The sequence below is a fragment of the Hippoglossus hippoglossus genome, chromosome 5, assembly GCF_009819705.1.
Source record: "Hippoglossus hippoglossus isolate fHipHip1 chromosome 5, fHipHip1.pri, whole genome shotgun sequence".
NCBI classification, from domain to species: domain Eukaryota; kingdom Metazoa; phylum Chordata; class Actinopteri; order Pleuronectiformes; family Pleuronectidae; genus Hippoglossus; species Hippoglossus hippoglossus.
Window position 1 is genome coordinate 4241314 of NC_047155.1, and position 20229 is coordinate 4261542.

At 42.7% G+C, this 20229-nt stretch overlaps 3 protein-coding genes across 4 annotated transcripts; all 3 read left to right on the forward strand.

Annotated features, from left to right (window-relative positions):
• The first annotated feature begins 279 nt into the window (after window positions 1-279).
• Window positions 280-4452, forward strand: atp6ap1la (ATPase H+ transporting accessory protein 1 like a). 2 transcript variants are annotated; one of them, XM_034584474.1, is made up of 8 exons: window positions 280-453; window positions 1658-1680; window positions 1838-1911; window positions 2204-2284; window positions 2767-2921; window positions 3221-3271; window positions 3815-4052; window positions 4164-4452. In XM_034584474.1, the coding sequence occupies exons 1-8, from the start codon at window positions 359-361 to the stop codon at window positions 4422-4424; spliced, it is 978 nt and encodes a 325-aa protein (XP_034440365.1). In that variant the 5' UTR covers window positions 280-358; the 3' UTR covers window positions 4425-4452. The 2 variants fall into 2 exon arrangements, with proteins under 2 accessions (XP_034440365.1, XP_034440366.1); XM_034584475.1 differs by having other exon boundaries at window positions 1844-1911.
• Window positions 4453-5208: 756 nt separating this feature from the next.
• Window positions 5209-10108, forward strand: pde12 (phosphodiesterase 12). Its single transcript, XM_034584455.1, has 8 exons — window positions 5209-6390; window positions 6775-7202; window positions 7497-7602; window positions 7994-8144; window positions 8565-8643; window positions 8758-8880; window positions 9022-9227; window positions 9567-10108. Exons 1-8 carry the CDS (start codon window positions 5816-5818, stop codon window positions 9684-9686), a joined length of 1788 nt encoding a protein of 595 aa, XP_034440346.1. The 5' UTR covers window positions 5209-5815; the 3' UTR covers window positions 9687-10108.
• A 2129-nt stretch (window positions 10109-12237) lies between these two features.
• On the forward strand, window positions 12238-19952 carry gmppb (GDP-mannose pyrophosphorylase B). The gene is made up of 10 exons (XM_034584464.1): window positions 12238-12368; window positions 13322-13509; window positions 13632-13712; window positions 14067-14115; window positions 14232-14374; window positions 14989-15147; window positions 15382-15460; window positions 17148-17275; window positions 17369-17551; window positions 17976-19952. Exons 2-10 carry the CDS (start codon window positions 13381-13383, stop codon window positions 18105-18107), a joined length of 1083 nt encoding a protein of 360 aa, XP_034440355.1. The 5' UTR covers window positions 12238-12368; window positions 13322-13380; the 3' UTR covers window positions 18108-19952.
• Window positions 19953-20229: the final 277 nt, after the last annotated feature.

The following is a 20229-nucleotide window of genomic DNA, read 5'->3' on the forward strand; positions in this document are numbered from 1 at the left end:
GTCAGTAAGTACAGATTCATTCTTTCACATTTCTGTACTGTCAGTGTATGTTGATAAAATTGACCCAATATATCTGGTGAATGTTGCTCTGTCAGTGTCATCCTCACTACGACCTTTAATCTGCTGAGATTCATTGTTGACTGAACTGACCTGAAATGAGAAAATATGTGAACAGTAGATGTCTTTAACCGGTGGGCGGGTCCTGTCCACCCTGCCTGCCCCTGTCACTCTCTCTCTGATTGGATGATTCATGGGTCTGACAAGGGGGCTTAAAGACAGTGGGCTGATTAAAGTAGATTACGAGGAGGAGAGGGGGACAGAGTGTGTGTGCTGGCATCACACTCTGGTCGCCACAGCGATGGCTTCGCCGTGGAAACACTGCAGCATCCTCCTCCTCTCTCTCCTCCTCCATCTGCAGTCGTCTACCTGCCTCGACCGGCCGCCCGCTGACAGGTAGGTGGAGACGAACAGAGACAGAGATGTGAAGCAGTTTGAAGATTAGAGTTGTTGTGTTTGACCTCTCCTGACTAACTAATCTTTGACTCCCGACACATTCAGCTCAAAGATTACGGATGTGTTCCCATTGACCACAGACCCTGTGTGGGATTTTATTAATTTATTCTTTTTCATTTCTTCAAAACTGTGATTTTTGAAATGTATTATGTGGTTGTTTGAGGAGCACAGGAAGAAGCGTCAGCCCAGCAAGAAACAATTCGTTGATAGACAGAAATCTAAATGACAACAATGAAGACAGCTGAGTATTTGCAAGGAAGCGAAAAAGCCTTTGAAATGAGGATTTTCTGTGTTTTATATCACAGCAGAACACAGAGACTGAAGCTTACGTGTATCAACAAGCCAAAAGGAGCTAAATGAGCTGCTCACTGCCTGGAGCCAAAAGGAGAGTTCATTGCACTCAATCAGATTGACACAAACCAGTGTTATTCCCAGTCGTGTCCTCGCAATTTCTTTCTACTGCCAATGTCCAGAGGTAATGAGGAAAATGTTGTTTTCTTAGTAATGAGGCAGAAAATAAAGATGTGGAGGTGAAGGTTTGGGATGAAGGTGAAGGTTTTGGATGGAGGTGAAGGTTTGGGATGGAGGTGAAGGTTTTGGATGGAAGTGAAGCACATCTGACTTTCATGCTGGAGTTTTCGTGCTGTTACACACCTGAAGTCATTTTTCTCAGTCACAATATTTTCTCAACCCTGCTACCCGCAAAAGTGTTGAACTGGATTTGAAACACCAACCAAACAAGATGGTCATGAGACACAATCTGAGGTTTTTGCAGAATCCTTCAGTGTAGAAGTTCTTCTCTGACAATGACGTTGAGACAAACCAAACTTTAATGAGACGATAATGACGTGTAAACAGATGTTCAGGCTGTGTCATTTCTCACAGTGTGCAGCTGTTCGTGGAAAAATAGGGAGAAGCTGCAAAATCTCCTCTTGGCCGAGAGCCACCCCATCCTTCATGACCGGTGTGTGTGTGAACTCTGATTGTATGATTATGTAATCAATTTGATCCCTCAATCCACAGTCCTGAGCTCTGACCCAGAAAACAAGAGGAGCTAAACCTTGTTTTGCAAAAGAAGTAATGAGGAACATTATCTTTTTGTATCAGTTATTTATTGACTCTCCTGTTGTTTTTTTGTTTACAGAGCTGCTGTCGCTCCAATCCATGGTTAGTATCTATCTATCTATCTATCTATCTATCTATCTATCTATCTATCTATCTGTCTGTCTGTCTGTCAATCTATCTATCTATCTATCTATCTATCTATCTATCTATCTATCTATCTATCCATCATTAAAGTTAAATTCTGTTATTTCCTCTGCAGATGAAGGGGTCACACACAGTGATGGAGGGATGTGGATGGAGGACACAGAGCAAACAATCAGACAAATGCTGCAGGTGAATTAGGTCTTCTACTAATTTTTGGGGATTAGAGGTGAACAATCAATGTAATACCCGCTTAAAAATAAGAAAGTGTTGTGATCGTGAAAGAAAGTTTCATTTCACTGCTTGTAGATCTGGGATTCATGAGTTGAGAAAAGAGAATGAAAGGGAGAAAGAAAAGAAAGGAGTGAAGTAGGAAAGACAAAAGGTCTGACGTGCTGTGAGAGGGAAAAACCTTTATTGTAACAAAGGTTTTGAATTCATGTGATTTTATTCTCACATGAAATATCAAACTTTCTGTCTCCAGCCTCCTCCTCAGTCTCCAGAGGCTCCACAGAGGAAGTTACTTCAGGTTCCAGGAGCTGCTCTACCCTTCCCTCCCCTCAAGGTGGCGTAATTCACTTCACACATGACTTACCTATATGTTCCCGGTCATGTCCTGGACCTGGTCCCTGCACGCAGACATGAAACTTATATCCATCTTCTCATGTGACGTCAATACGACAAAGAACAAAATGATTTCATGAAATGTCAGTTTCGCTTTAAGATGATCTGTGGGATCATCACATGTTTTTAGCGTCACTGTCCTGTGAGAAAAAAACATCTTAACTTTTCACGAGAAGATAAAGTTTTTAGCTTTGATACCATTAATTCACCATATTGGTGACGAGAGGTTTTTAAATATCTGATTTAGCAGGATCATTTTCTCAGCTCATCAGGTGTAAGGGTATGAAACATATGTACAAACTAGTAGAGTAAAACTAATCCCTCTGAATGTAAGAGTATGAAGCTGCATAAAATGAAAAGTTCAGGCTCATCACATTTGTATTTGAGTAAATCCACCACGTTGCACCTGTGTCTCCCCTGCAGGTGTTCTCTGATGGGGAGCCGTGCGTCATGTTCCAGGCCAGGAGACTGTCTCTGCGCCTCGAGAAGCAGAAGCAGCTGGACCTGACAGAGCGAGCGTTCTCTCCTCAGAAACCTGTGGACACCAGCCAGTCTGTCTGCCGCCAGGACAAGGCAACGTATGTACCGTCCACCTGTCTGTCTGCATGAGCCGTCTGCCTGTCTGTCTGATGTGCACACAACCTCAACAGCATCAGACAACACTGACGTTTGTCTGGTGGTGGGGGTTTAAACAAAACCTTTTCGATGTATGCCCCCCCCTCAGGTCCTGTTTGCCTTGGGCCCCGAAAGTCCCTTGAAACACACCTGAAAATAAGTCAAAACAGAGGAAGGATGTTGATAATAGAGTCAAAGAGACAGAATGTTTTTGGGTTATCAAGTCACAAGGTAACAATCACGTGTGTGTGTGTTTCTGAAGGTTGCTCATGAGGTTTGGAGACGTGGAGGATTTGAGAGGCCTTTCGATCAGGTTAGTCATACCCCCTGTTTGCCGTATATACACCAAACTATAAGGCAAACCTCCACCAAGGCCCAACAAGTATCCAGCTATTATGATAGAAATATATATGTCATAAAGCATCGTTATTCATCATGATCATCCCCTCATATTCTGGCGAGGATGTTTCTTTAATTCACAACTACAACAAACGGGTTCTTCCAGAGTCCAGGTCCAATCCCTCAACCAAGTTTGGTGAAAATGGGTTTTGTAGCTTTTATGTAATCCAGCTAACAAATAAACACAAACAGGCTAAAAACGTTTTTTCTTGTTGGAGGTAATAAATGACAATCATGTGATCAAAAGGGCAACAATACTGATAAGACAGATCTACATGAATATGTCTGATTAAAAGTTGCCCTGTGAAGTTAAGTTATGATTCTATTCAGAACTACTCCTCATAATGCACGTTGTGTTTCTTTGAGTCCACGGTCTAATGTGTTAAAGATGAAGAGCCAAGTGGAGCATACATGTGAAGTCTGGATTCACAGTCTTCTCTCGTCCCCCTGGTGTCAGACTGCAGCTGTCCAACACCTTCTACGAGTCGTCCGGTCAGTGGTGGTTCTCCGTGGACAGCGTCTCTCTGCTCTACAACACGTCTGAGGAAGCTGTGTTCAATGCCAGCGAGGTGTACGCTCCAGCCTCCTCCTCCTACCACTGCCTCCATGTCAGCAACCTGCAACGCCACAGCGCCCTGCTGCTGCCCAGCACCGACCACGCCCGCCGCTGGACCATCACCTTCACCGACTTCCAGGTACCAGTCACTGACACACACTTACTGCACCTCAACACCAGGGAGGATGTCTTTGAACCATCACACTACATTTTTTGATTACTTCTGAAAATGTCTCCTCCCTCTCCTCAGATTCAGGCCTTCAACGTCACCTCCGGTAAGTTTTCTCCCGCCAGCGACTGCGCCACCTTCCTGACGCCAGCCATCCTGATGGGCCTCGTCACCTCCCTCATCCTGCTGCTGGTCCTGGCCTACGCCCTGCACATGGTCATCCACCTGAAGCACATCGAGCACGACGACGAGCACAAGGCCGACGTCTACTACCCACAAACCCCTGAGCAGCCTGAACACTGCTATGTGGAAAACATGGCAGAGAAAAATATTCTGGAGTAAAACCAAGGAGATAAATAGAGACTGTTCTCTCTCTCACACACACACACACACACACACACACACACACACACACACACACACACACACACACACACACACACACACACACACACACACACACACACACACACACACACACACACTTCACAACCACAGATAATTCGATGCTGACATCTGGCACCAAACCTCTGGTATGATGGAACTTTCTGCTCAGGATTTGCTTTTTGAAACATATATTTATAGAGTTTTGTAATTTGTCTATCGGTGAATTGCTGTATTTGTCTTTATTATAAATTTATTTAAAAAATGCGTCATTTGGTTTGCTCTGTTTTTTCTCTAGATATCCGTTGACAATTGTATTTATTATATGTATTTATAATTTTTCTGTGTTTCTTGTCACAGAGCGTAAAAACATTTAGCAGCTGCCGACTCAGCGTCTCACATGACTCTTCATTGAACAAAGCTAAAGCCAAGACTTTGGAAGAAAATATTTTTGAGTAAAGAAGAAGTGATAATTGAATGAACCTGCTGATTTGAGTCTGTTGATGGAACCCGTCCTGATTTCATTACTCTTTGTCTGAATGCAATTCCCTCTTTCACCCTTTCACCTTAAGAACATCGCTGTTTTAAAATGTCCTTACCTTTGCCAAATGATTAAGTTTAATCCCTTCACAAATGCCTTTGCATACAGTGTGATCACCACCTCTTTGCCCGCAGTAGAACCTGTCTCCTCTCGCTCTTTAGTCTGCTGCCTCAGTACATTCAGCATTAGTAGTAGAAGTAGTAGTAGTAGTAGTAGTAGTAGTATTACATAAGATAATCCTTTATTAGCCCCACAACAATTTACTGTGTTACAGCAAAGGGGACAGTCAAAAATAGACACCAGTAAAGTAAACATGAAATTTAAACACAAGGAGAATATAAAAAAATATAAATGAATAGGTGATTATAATTTATTATTATTATTATTATCAATAAAGCGATTCAGCTAAAAGCATCTATTTCTCCTGTATAATCTCTTGATTTACACTCCAGTCCTATAGGTGGCAGTAATGCGCCTACCAGCTGTTTTGATTATGATGAAACAAACACCACAGAAGCAGGTGGAAGCCCACGCTGACCTCAGGGAAGTGCTGACAGTTCATGTTCAAACTTTTTAATATTAAACACCACGCGTTGATCTACGCTGAGGTTTTATTCACGAACCCTTTGTGTAGTTTAGTTTTGAACCAAACCGCCGGAGGTTGAGTCTAACTCGCGGGTTTTAGTGTGTGTGTCTCCCCCTGTTAGCATGTGGCTAACCGGTGTAGCTGTATGACTCCACCTGCCTCTCGCCGCCTCTCGTCAGTCTACCTCTGCCCGGTTGACCCCTCGCTGGCCCCGGGGACTTCATGTTGAACCGCCTCCCCGCGGCCCTCGCTCTGTTCCCCCGCCGCCTGCTCCTCTCCTCCCCGAAGACTGTGACCCGAGCCTGCAGCCGCCTCCTCGGCAGGATGGAGCCCGCCGTGGTGAGGTGTCTCCCCGGGGAACCCAAACTCACCATCTCCTTCACCCTGGACGGCAGCAACAAGCGCATGCTGCGGGACCAGGACGAGCCGCTGGCGAAGGTCCTGGCCCGGATCTCCAACGGCATCGCCAAGGGCCAGGGCAAGGCGAAGAAGTCCAATAAGCACAAGTCGCAGCAGCCGAGCGAAGCCCCGCCGCCCGCCGCCGTGGTGAAGCTGTTCTTCGGCGGGGACGAGGTGCCCGACACGGCGGTGAACTCGGAGGCCTGGCGGGACGGAGCCGTGCTGCAGGTGGGAGACGTTCAGTACTCGGTGCAGAGGAACTCACCCACCTTCACCACCGCCGAGCTCCCGGTGTCTCTGCTGGCCGGGTTCCCAGTGTGCCCCAAACTGGAGGTGGAGTTCGGGGACCTGCAAGAGTGCGAGTTGACCTGGTTCAGAGAAACAGGCCCAGACACAAGGTACAGGTATTATTTAAATAACAGTGTTCATGATGAAGAGCTCCTTTAGAGACTATTTCCTCATCTAGACCCCATCACACCAGTTCAACATCTAAATCCACTTTACTCCGACTTGTCACATCGGGACCATATCAGCAATGTGTGTAAAAGCCTTGTTTTATTTATGGAAGCACAAAAAACTCACTTTTTCACCCACTCCACCACAATGTACCAAGTCCAGAGAAAGAAAACCCTTGTTGAGAAAGCAGAACTGCTCCAACACCTACAGTTGAGAGATCACACTGATTAAAAACGAGTAAAACAGCCTCAGCTGTAATATATCTTAGTTGAAGAAGTGTCGGGTCATCCAGCACATTTGTCCTTATCTTGTTCTTCTTGTCTCAGCCCTGACGTTGCTGGGGAGGTCGAAGGTCAGGATCCAAGCTGGACTCAGGTGGGATGTGGGAGAGTCCACATCCCGTCCAACAACGACATTGGCTTCAGACTCAAACTGCGCTGCACACCCAAAGATGGAAGTCGCAGTGGCTTGGCCAAGGAGCTGGTCTCTGTGGGAGCCGTGGAGGCCGGACCAGGCATGTGCACGTTTGACGACAGACACGCGTACACTGTCAAAGAGGCAGAGTGGCCCACTATGAGGGTGGTGTCCTACAACATCCTTGCAGATGTCTACGCCCAGACAGAACTGTCCAAGACGGTGCTCTACCCGTACTGCGCCCCGTACGCTCTGCAGCTGGACTACAGACAGAGCCTGGTCAAGAAGGAGCTGGCTGGATACAACGCTGACATCATCTGTCTGCAGGAGGTCGACCAAGGTAAACAAAAAAACAACCACGTAATTTGAAATGGATCAACAATCTTAGTGATAAGTTAACCATAGGACTTAAGAGTTGTGTCAGCAAGAAACCTGAAACATTCTAAGCATCATACAGATTTATATATGTATCAATCAAATTCCTATTTGGTTTCAAATGTTTCTGATATCAAACTGTTTCTCTCGAATCAGTTTGATATGAGTCATTAGAAGAGGATCCAGACCAAAGAAGTTAGATTCCATCTTTTCTGTGAGCTGACGTTATATGATGGATGTGTGTCTCTGCTCTCTTCAGGGGTGTTTGAGGACAGTCTGACTCCGTCTCTTGATGCCTTCGGTCTGGACGGAGTTTTCAAGCTGAAGGAGAGGCAGCATGAAGGACTGAGCACCTTCTACCGCAGGTCAGGTCTGCAGGTGTAGTTTAGTCTGATCTGATGTAATATCAGTGGGAGGTTATTGAGGGTAGTCAGGATTTGATTGGGTCACATGGCACATAAATTATGTTTCTCTATAAGTGTGAATTCATGTCATGGTAGGGTTGAGTGTTTTGAATTTTATAGCTGATAATTTGGGTGATTTTGATATACAGTAAATTCTGTGGTAACTATATCTAAAAGTCCTCGATGTATCAGTCCATCGTGACGAGTGCTGCATCAGGACATGAATCAGGACTGATTTTAAATGACAACATTGACTTTGTATACATGCTTATATCTTGATTTAACATTTATTTAATTTCTCTGGTGTCCGGTTGTTTTATGCATATCACAGCTTTTTGTTTGTTGTTTTCAGGTCCAAGTTCAAGCTGCTGAGTCAGCATGACATCATGCTGAGTGAGGCGTTGACCTCTGACCCCATCCATTCTGAGCTGTTGGAGAGGGTTTCTGCAAACAGAGACCTGACCCTGAAGGACAGAATACTGAAGAGATCCACCTCGCTGCAAGTATGACAGTTCACCTCTGAATCGTCCGGGAGACGACTCAGACCTTTTTTTTATTTTTGTTTTGTGCCACATACTTTTATGAATATATACTTTGGTCAAACATCAAGGTTGTTAAAACAAAAAAATTGCTCACATTCCTGCTGCTGATGGATAATGCATCTCAAGCAGGTTTTGAGTTTACTCACTGAAATGAACTGAAACAGATTAGTACTTACAAGAGTATTACAAAAAAATGGTTTCTGGGCTTAATAATGCAGCATTTACCATTATGAAGATTTACACAGACAAATCAAGAGCACGGTATTTCTAACAGGAGTCAAACTAATAGATAAATAAAAGCCGATTTTATAGATTTATTATAATATTTGTTGCTCCATAGTCGTTAACCCTCAGCTTTATGAATATCTCCTGTTCCTGCAGGTCAGTATACTCGAGGACCTGAAGAAACCAGGCAGGAAGGTGTGTGTGGCCAACACTCACCTGTACTGGCACCCGAAAGGTAAAAGCTCATTGGAACATGAACACACCTCAGTCACTGACATGAGAAGGAAGTGTGATGATCATGATTTACATGAGAACAAATGTCTGAAAAATGAATTAATTTCTTTCGAAGGAGGGAACGTTCGCTTGGTCCAGATGGGCATCGCCCTCAAACACCTGAGTCATGTGATATGTGAGGTCGCACCCGGAGCTCCTTTACTCTTCTGTGGAGACTTTAACTCCACCCCTGCCTCAGGTAAATCCAAACCCAAAGGTCTGGCCTCATTCATTGCAGTGTTTTAATATTGACTGCATCCGTGGATCTGTTCAGTAGAAACATCCTCTTATTGTAATAGCTGCTCACATTATCTTTGTTCGTCTCCTCCTGCCGTGTCAGGTGTGTTCCAGCTGGTCACTGAGGTGGTGGTTCCTCAGCAGCACGCAGACTGGAGCAGCTCGGGGCCGGAGGAGTCCTGCAGCATGGAGCTGCTCTCTGGTTTCCCCCCCCTGCTGAGCGCCTGCGGCCAGCCGGCCTACACCAACTATGTGGGGGGATTTCACGGCTGCCTGGATTACATCTTCATACAGCCCGACAGCATGCAGGTACTAACACTGATACCAGACAGGGTTCTAGCCAATGTATAAGAGCTATATGTGAGAAAATCTGTAAATGAAAATGCACATTATTTACTTATTTATTACTGTTTTAAATCTTTGTACTGAAATATAACTCAGAAGAGCAAATACCTCAACCATGGCCCAACTCCTCATGAACCCAGATTTAAATTCTCTAGATCAAGATTTTTATTTGGAACCTGCAGATGAAAACATAACATCCTTGGCAAAGATAAAATTGCTTGATTATACAGTTCTAATTGTGTTGTGTTGTTTGTATAATTAACCAAGGAAGCTAACATGGTGTACATGTGTGCGTTCGTGCAGGTGGAGCAGATGATTCCTTTGCCCAGTCACCAGGAGGTCACAACCTATAAGGCTCTGCCCAGCGTGGCTCACCCGTCTGACCACATCGCCCTTGTGTGTGACCTGCGCTGGAGCCCCTGACCTCTGACCTCCAGTCACCTGGTTAAAGATGCTTGAGAACTGCAAATACTTCATTTTTAATATTTGAATGAAATCACGAGTAACTGGAGTTTACTGGAGATCAGTGAAAATCAACAAAAACATGAACGACACAGTTGAGTTCATGTTATATCACTTGCAGTCATTAATATCAAGAATAATTTATCATCACTGATATTCAGTGTTGGCTTTGTCACTTTACAAAAAAGTTATTAATTACATTTTGCTTGTTAATTCTTTCAGAAGTGATTCTTTGGCTGGTTCTTCTTCGCCTTCTTAAACAGCCGTTATAACTCATTTTAGACCACGTGTAAACTTAATGGTTTCAATATAAGTATTTATTATTTTTAATATGGTCAAACAAGTTGCTTGAATTGTTAAATAAATTTTAGCCTACTGAAACGCCCATTGATGAATTTGGCTCCTTTTCTGTCGACACATCTGAACCTTCAGCCACATTAAACACAACGGGGGGGGGGGGTATTATCTGAGATCTGTCAAGTCAAATTCTTTATTATCTCCTCATGTTTGTTGGGTCAATTTAAAAGCACGTTGTCTTAAAATATTCTCACACAATCACATCTCAAAATTCTGTGGAAACCCGTTCCTGTCAGGGGAGAAAAACTAAAAATACACTTTGTTTTGTCAAAGTAGGATTATAATCTTTTTTCTGATTTTGTGATCATTTAGAAATTGCAATTGTTTTAACTTTAATCCTTTACATTCAGTGCACATTAGATTTAAATATTCTGCACATGCTTTCACCACATGTCATCAGTCCTTTATTCACTCTGTGGCAAGACAAGCTCAAACTTACAGCCACAGAAGCAGGACATTTTGGCCGTCTTACTTTCAGGTAGTTTGACTTTAGTGCTCATTTTCTCACTAGTTTTCATGCACTCTCAATCAGGACACTTGTCATTAAAGTGGCACTAATCAGTGTTTTACAAGAGCAACGTCTCAAATAACAACGTGAAAACACTGAATCATACTGATGAACCTACAGAGAATTATCACCTGAATCTGCTCTTGGCTTAATGTGGAGTCAGGGAATTCTCTTCAGGGACGTGATGAGCAGGGTCGTGTGGGTCAGAACCACAGAGCCCTGGTTTCAGTGTGTGTGTGTGTGGGGGGGGGGGGGGTCACATGAGGAGGCAGAAGAATCCACAGAGTGACTCTGGCAGTATCTCTCTACATGACTTGGGACCACCTATCTGCAAACTACCATGAAAACCCCTGATCAATTTGTTACCGGGTAAAACCAGTGCTGCTCTGCTCCCTGTACTGTTTTGTGTGTGTTGTGTCAAAATGTGAATATTATTATTGTTTGTTGATACAATTTGGGGATTTAAAAAAAAAGAAAAGGTAATATTGTTTACACAAAAAACATTGTTTACATTTAGTTATGTTCTGCTTAATGCACTTCATGGTGAAACACAAGTGAAAACATCACTGGGGTTATTTTTTATCCAGTTTCTGCCATTAGATCCCTTTCACACTGGACCTTTAATTAATAAATGATTGATTTAAAACTTCCTCACACTCTTCGACGGACACATCCGCCTTCCATCGCCACGCTGTTTTTCTCTGATTGGTCAGAAGTGGTGAGGAGGCGGCACCAGAGTGGAATGTACCACTGCGTCGTATGTTGGGGGTGCAGAAAGAGTTAAGATACAATTTTACGGCATAGACGTGATAGCCTTGACGTTTTGGTCTATTTTTAATCAATACAAATTTATAAAAAATCTATGCAAATGTTTATTTTTTCTAATTTACCATAATTCCCCCTTTTAATTAAAAATCCGGTGAATTCCAACATCCGCGAGTCGGTGACAGCAAGGAGACGCAAACCGGAAACCTGGTGATTGACAACCAGAATAAAAGCTTGACAACTTTTTCGATGTATAGGATTGGAACTCAAAGTTTGGATGTAATAAAGGAATTTTTAAAACTAAAATAATGTGATAAAAATAAAGTTTGTTAGGCTGACACATGATTCTGGTGCCAGGTGGTTTATCTCAAATGGTAAGTTATTTTAAATGAGTTTACATTACAGTCATTAAATTATTTTTATGAATGACTGTAATAGTATTGTGTAGTTCTGGTCGTGTAAGTGCATATGTGTAAGTGTGAATGAGACCAAGTGTGTCTTTCAGGTGTATAATTATATCTGTGTCTCTGTGGAATTAGACATATTTCAATGTGTGCATTGTATATTTAGTTAGTACTTTTGCTGATTGTCTTTATCATGATGATGATGATAATTATTATTACTATTATTATTAATAGATTATAGTTTATCTTGACCCTGAGTCTGAATAAAAAATTATAATAAGTCCAGTCAAACTTTACTTATGTAGCTCAATGTCACAAATCACAATAATCTTTCCATCTTATGACACCTTCTGTGTATATATATATATATATATATATATATATATGCAACATGGGGAAAAACTCAGTGAGTGAAAATAAAGGGAAACCAACAGATGAGTCGGATCATGTGACAGACATGTGATAACAAGATTTATTGTGAAACCGTGCACCGGATGTTGTGTCTGGTATCACGTCCTGACGTCAGCTCGTGTTTGAACAGTCTTACGTGTCATTCGTGGAGTCCCAGTGATCCTGAACCTTCTGGTCTCGTTGGATCCACTGGTCCCGGTGAGTTTCCACTGGTTTCACTCAACTTCCCACACACACGCACGAAGAAACACACGCGATGCTAACTGTGGCTAACAACTGTAGCTCACGGGCGCGTCGCTGTCAGCTGCTGTTGATGAAGCTTGTTAGCATCTTGGCTAACGCGAGCTAGCTCCAGTCACTGTGAGTTCAGTAAGAGGCTGAAACCAAAAACACAGAAGAAACACACGTTTCAATCTGTCGTTTGCTTTGTGTTTGTGTGCAGCTTTTATCCCCTGAGTGTTATCGACCTGTACAAAAACTACACACGTGTACTTAGTAGTCAGTAGTTCACTATTACATGTGTACTCAGTTGTCACTATGACATGAGTATTCAGTCAGTGCTCAACAGTTTTACAGTAATTAGTACTTAGTAGCACTATAACACTAGTACATGTGTACTCAGTAGTCCTCACTATATTATTAATTAATTACTCAGTAGTCATTATAACATTATTACAGAAGTACTCAGTCCTCATAAGTTACACGAGTACTCAGTGGGCATTACTATATTATTTCATAAGTACTCAGTAGTCGCTACAACATTCCAACATGTAGTTATCAGTAGTTATTGATTAATTTTGATCTCAACCATCTTTAAATGGTTTCCTGGCCTCTCTCTCTCTGTCAGCCTGGGTGTGGATGAGCGAGACCTTAGTGATAGAAGCTAAACGTTGATTATCTTTTCATTGTGAATATCTGGATGTGCGAGTTTTTACTACGAGTTTTTAGTTATTTACAGAACATGTTACACCGGCCTTCAGAATCTCCTGCAGGTTAAACTGGACTAACAAAGCCCCCTTCTCGCTGACAGCCTCAAGAACTAAGCGATTTAATTTATCAAAGCTATAAACAAATATGTGATGAATCTGGCAGGTGCTTCAACAAACCTGACTGTGATCATCAAATCCGTGACTCTCCTCTCTCCTGTACAGGCTGGTTCTGGTTCTGAGCTGCAGTCACCCTGCTTAACGGTTGCTAACCTACCAGAAGCATGAAGGCCTTGATCCTGGTGGGGGGGTACGGGACCCGGCTGCGGCCGCTCACCCTGAGCGTCCCGAAGCCGCTGGTTGACTTCTGCAACAAACCCATCCTGCTGCACCAGGTGGAGGCGCTGGTCAAGGTACAGAGGAGACGCCCAGGAGGATTTAACTTATCTGCCGGTGTGTCGTTTTGTGTTCTTAAAAGTTCTCGTCTTCAGTGAAAGTAATGTGTGTTTGTGTGTGTTTGTGTGTGTGTGTGTAGGCCGGGGTGGACCATGTGGTTCTGGCGGTGAGCTACATGTCAGAGCTGCTGGAGAGAGAAATGAGAATCCAGGAGGAGAGAGTACGTGCAACAAACACTGACACACTATGACACCTGTGAAACACGACAACATAGACAACACACAATGAATGTTTTAGTTGTGAACAGGAAAAACCTGTAAATATTTATTTGCAACACTTCCTGTACCCGTTTCAAAGTTTTGAATTTTTATTATTCGCAGGGTTCATGTCTGAAAACATCTTGATAAATAGCTTTTAAGTGGTTCATATTTTGCAGCATTAAATACATTTGAAAAGGGGTTTTTCATTCTCCTGGCAGTTCAGTGTTTCAAGAAATGTTTTATTCACCCCGATATAACCTGAGTATTAATATTCATGGTGCTGCATCCTGAATGTTCCTTTGTTCTCTCCTCAGCTCGGGATCCGTATCTCTTTGTCCCATGAGACGGAGCCTCTGGGAACAGGTGAGTTTCTCTTCACCACAGACAAAACCAGACGGGAAACTGATCTTTCATGACTATGACTGAAAGTTTAATGTAAAGAGTAGAAATCAGACTTCAATATGTGTGTTGGTTTACAGCCGGTCCTCTGGCGCTGGCACGAGAGCTGCTGGATGTGGACAAGGAGCCGTTCTTCGTCCTGAATTCAGACGTCATCTGTGATTTTCCCTTCAAAGATCTTCTGCAGTTCCACCGCAACCACGGCAAGGAGGGAACTATCGTGGTGAGAAAGACGGAGACAAGCACAGTGACCTGGTTTAGCTGCAGAATTAAAACCTCGACACAAGGTCCAGTCTGAGTTTGGTGGTTTTTAGCTGTGCTGCTAAAAAGTTGACTGCTGTTTGAAATATTCCGTCGTCAGTCTAAAACAACGTCTGTAGTGGGATATTGTCATTCTCACAATACTCGGTACACAATTAAATGTGGCTTAAATTTTTAATACTGACATTTTCAACTTCCATCAGAGAAAGGAAGTTAAATAAATACATACAGATAAATAATTACCACTAAAATGTTTTACAGTCATGCAAAACATTACACATGTCTTTGTATTTGACAGGCTCATACTTTTTGTCTGTATATACATAAACAAAAGGCGACATCTCAGAAATTTGTTTGACTTTCTATAGAATTGACAATTTGTATTGCTGTGTTTCCTTTTCTTAATATAATACAGAAGACTTATTGTGTTATAATGTAAGATTGACTAATCGTGTGTGTGTGTGTGTGTGTGTGTGTGTGTGTGTGTGTGTGTGTGTGTGTGTGTGTGTGTGTGTGTGTGTGTGTGTGTGTGTGTGTGTGTGTGTGTGTGTGTGTGTGTGTGTGTGTGTTGTAAAGGTGACTCGGGTGGAGGAGCCCTCTAAGTACGGCGTAGTGGTGTTTGAGACGGAGAGCGGGAAGATTCATCGCTTCGTCGAGAAACCACAGGTCTTTGTCTCAAACAAGATCAATGCAGGCATATACATCTTCAATCCCAGCATGCTCAGCAGGATCCAGGTGAGAGGAACACACACACACACACACACACACACACACACACACACACACACACACACACACACACGCACGTGTCTACTTATTTAACCTTGTGTCGACATGTGTCTAAAATGAAGTAGCAAGTGCTGAGACTTTAACTGTAAAACTGCATAAAAAGTGAAATTCTCTCTGTTTATAATTCTACATAATGAATGAAAACCAGAAGAAACATTTGGTTTTCTTTTGTCTGTGCAGCTGAGACCGACGTCCATAGAGAAAGAGATATTTCCTGTCATGGCAGAGTCGGGGCACCTGTACGCTATGGAGCTCCAAGGTAACTGTCACCGATACTGCTGGACCACAGTATAGTGCTGTAATACACCAGAACCAGCATAGACCTCATGTTTTGTAATTGGTTACACAACTCAACATAGTTTCATAGTTTCTTGAGTTGAATGAATGAATGAATGAATGAATGAAAACCAACTACCCATAGTTACTTATTCCTTTTATACTGTATAAACAGAAATATAAACGAACTCTGTTCATCTGATTCACACACTAATGAAACAATTCCTCTGAGAAGAAAAAAATATGACTTCGCAAACACGTAAATCTGATTTATGGTCTGTGTTCTCCAGTGAGGCCACCATTACCGCAGTTACACTGTATTTAACTACATGATAATAATTTAAATATTCAGTGTGTGGGATTTAGTGACATCTAGTGGTGAAGGAGCAGAGGCTTGAGGATTTAGTTTTTTAAGTTTAAAAAGATCACGACACTCAGCTACTGTTAAAACTGGACTTAATCTTGTTTGCCAGTTTGACTCTAGTGTCCAAATGTAACTTCAGGAAATCTTTCTTGGCAAAATCTGTGAAAACTACATCTGTTGCAAGTCTTTACAGATGAGACATGATATGAAAACGTGTTTCTAGCTAAATAGAAACTGTCTCTCTTTCCACTGTAAAGGTATTTGATGAAACATTCAATTATTTTACCAGACACAGCACAAATGGTAACATGGTTTTAGAAAGTATTTTGGAATTTGACCTGCGTGCTCGCTTTGGTCACTGCAGCTCACAGCTCAACCAGACGTAAGTGTTTTTCTAGTTCGTAGTTCTGGAGAGGAATCGTCTGTAGAGAAGCACAGATACCGACATCAGCTGCAACAACGTGTTTAATCAGTCGATCTGGATTCTCCTTCAGACAGAAATAAATATCTAGATCAGAACCAACCACCGTTCTAATCTGTTATCGGTGCTTCTCTAGATCCACGTCCCTCTCTGGGAGCGATCAGCTTTGTGTGAAACAGCGGAGCCACGTAGTTAATCCTCCTCTCGTCCTGTAGTCCAGTCAGACAGACTGGTCTGAGTCTGACTCTGCTCCAACTCATAGTGGCTTTGTTTCCTTTGTGAGTCTGAAACGCTGAGCAGCTCCCTGCTTTTAAAACTAAGACCACGACTGAAGGTCTTTGTGATTTCCTGCAGAGGATTTAATGAAGTGATTCTTTTGCCCAGTTTAAAAAAAATCAGAATCTGCCGTCAGAGCAAAAACTCAGAGCTGAACGACAACAAGTCTCAACTTGTTTTTAGATCAAGTGATTTCTCTTTCAAACACAACATAATTAAGATGTGGTGACGTACACAGGCTTATAAACACAACACAATTAAAAATAGGACAATTTTAAAATAGTTTTAAATGGAATAACAGAAATAAATGAAACTAAAATGTGCTCACTGATGCTCAACATATGGAATTCAACTCAACAGTGAAAGTTATTCAATTTGTTTGTGAATTTATAGAGCAGGTGTCTGGACATATCTGTCAATCGTGTGACATCATTCTTCAGCACCTCACCTCCTGTTGGAGATCACAAGAGCCTCCTGGTTTTGTGTCCTTGTTTCCGTGGAAACTAACTGCTCTCACTGGTTTTATCTCTGTATGCTGTCTGTTGGTCTGTCTGTCTGTCCATCTGTCTGTGTGTCTGTCCGTCTGTCTGTGTGTCTGTCTGTCTGCAGGTTTCTGGATGGACATCGGTCAGCCTAAAGACTTCCTCACAGGGATGTGTATGTATCTTCAGTCGCTACGACAACAGGCTCCTGAGAGGCTACACACGGGGCCCAGTTTCCTCGGCAACGTCCTGGTGGTGAGTGCCGCTCGTTGAAGCTATGGTTCCGTTAGATTAAAGAACCGTAACAGTCCATAATGATTTTCATTCCTCTCCGTCTTTCCTCCGCAGGACCCAACAGCTAAGATCGGGGAGAACTGCACCATCGGGCCGAACGTGACCATCGGTGCCGGCGTGATCGTGGAGGACGGCGTCAGGATAAAGCGCTGCACGGTGATGAAGGGGGCGCGGGTTCGATCGCACTCCTGGCTGGAGAGCTGCATCGTGGGGTGGAGCTCCTCGGTTGGTCAGTGGGTGAGTGGAGGACGAGGGTCACTGGCTTTTTCCAAACAAACATCATTTGACTGATAAAACAAGATGAACGCTGGAATTGATTTATGTGTTGCTGCAGAGACATTTACACAGCCATGACGGTGACAGCAGAGCTGTTTGGGTTTAATAATTACCAGCTTTAGCAAATAGAAGTCAGAGTAATCTACTGCTTCTGTCTGACTCCCTATATACGTGGAGAACTGTCATTTAGAATTGGTCTAATCAGGCAGAATCTCATCTCCTCCTAAAACCAGACCAGGATCAGAACCTGTATTAACATCTGATGTTCTCTGACCTGCTACAGTTGCACAATGAATCATATGTATTTTTACGATTCTCCGTCACCAATCATCAATCGTTGTCACGTGCGATGACGACTCACCTCTGTGTTAACTTCTGTCGTCAGGTTCGAATGGAGAACGTGACGGTGCTGGGGGAGGATGTGATCGTGAACGACGAGCTTTACCTGAATGGTGCCAACGTCCTGCCTCACAAATCCATCAACGAGTCCGTCCCAGAGCCGCGGATCATTATGTAGCTGCAGGCGGGGGGGAAGAGCTCGCCGCCTTCTTTTTTTTAACGAACTCAACTGAACGCCCAAGCTGTGCCAGAGAGAGAGGGAGGAACAGACGGGCAGAAGGAAGGATGAGGAGGGGAAAAGGAACAAATGAAGGTTTTTTTTTTTTACTCTATTTTATTAATTTAGCCTCTTTTGTTTGCCCTACTTGGCTGCACCTTCCATCAGTCTGAGCCGATGGCGTTAGCATGATCGGCTGAATCGCAGTCTGGCTCGTCAGGCTGATTCAAGTCGTTTCACCGCTTCAGGTAAAACACTCTCGTCCTGAAAGTGGCGGCTGGTGAACACTGCTTTAATAATAAAGGGGGTGAGGTAGGGGGGGGCTGGTGGAGGGACAAATACTGAGGTTACTGAGAATGTTAAGGGACGAGGGGGTTAGAGAAGGATGTGATCACTGCTGTTCAGATTCACTATGCATTTACATTTCCTGTAACGGAGACTGAAACCGGGGCCGATGACACTGAGATCAATCAAAACGCTGTGTTGGTTATAGTTAAATCCACCAGGGCTGTCACTTTTATTCACATATTCAAACTGCTTGTTGAATTCAAAATCTACAATCCTAGAAGCGCATCGGACCATCTGAAGTATTTTGCCCCCGTGATCCAGCAGAGGGCGCTCACTAAATCCAAATCAATAATGTGGAACTTCACTTCTTAACTTCACGGCTCTAAAAGCTAAACGTCAACATGTCTGGTCTCCTGGTTTGAGCAGAACAAAGTGTCAACTCAACATCTGAAGTTCTTGTGGTGAATGATGAAACACAGAGAAACGGCTTCATACTGGAGTCGTCTTTGTTGCCGCCTGAATGTAGTTCAATCAATTTTTATATAAGAATTCTGTTTCGTCTTCGCCTCTGTGAACTTTTCTGTTCTTTCTTTCTTACTTTCTTACTTTGCTTCAATGCCAAACAAACAGCATTTTAGAGTCAGACACTAACAATACAAAAGGGATAAATTACTATTTTTCCATCATGTTTTTCTGTTTGTTTTTTAAAGCTTCACTCTTTACTCTTAGAAGAATCCTGTCATGAACTAAATTGATGATTAAAAGCATTAGGTCACTCAAAGGGGGAAACATTTCAGAATTGACAGAAATGTCATGATGAGAGATATCAGAAGATCAGTCTGTCATCTGTATTTAATCGAGAAATAGGCTTCAGTATAAGTTTCATAATTAACGTAATACTTGATCGTTTGTCTCATCAGCACCATTTTATCATAAGTATCAGGACTTTGAAATAGTCTCCTTTAGTGGAGGGGGAAACGTCTTTGAGGTTATCGTAGGTTACATCTCTGTCATGTATAGATTTCATAATTCCTCAGGATATTAAGAAAATAGTTCTGTTTTTTTTGGGCCCTAAAACTCTGTCGTGCTTTGACCCTGAATGTTTGGACCACACATCAGGGCCATTCAAGTATTTTACTGAGCGACACGAATAACAGTCTGTTCGAACCAGATTTCACTCAAATGAAGGTTTACATATTCACCTCGTCTCTTGTAAGAACCAATCATTTTTTAATGTTTAACTGAAATGATGTTGAGTGAAACGAGTCATTGAACATCTCCAGCAGAAGGTTTTCTGGAGCGCAGAGGTCAGATCGGATGTTTCCTCCATGTGGAACAAAGCAGCCGGTGATTTCAGCTGCCAGACACTGAACTGATCTCTGAACACGATGCACTGGTTCTATGCTCGTTAGTGATTAAACAGTATTTAGGTTACTGAAGACTTTGTGTCTGAATGAATAAAGTCAACTCTTGTAATAAAGTCTTTTTTTAAAGAGAATAATATAATCTACTGACATTCACATCTCGTCTCGGCTCTTTTTTTTTTTTGTGTGATTATCAGTTCACTGCTCAAACACTGACAATTGTAATTTGTGAAAATGGGTTATAGAAATCAAATGATTTATTTATAATATTTTAGTTTGAAAAATGTGAGTGTGAACGAGACAGAAAGGATGAAATGAAAAATCCTATGTTGTCGTATTCTGGGAAATGTAGGATCCAGTGTTTCAGGAGCTTGACTCGTAGTATATCGAGTTTTTCTTGTCTTGCTCTGAATTCTACTCAATGATCTACT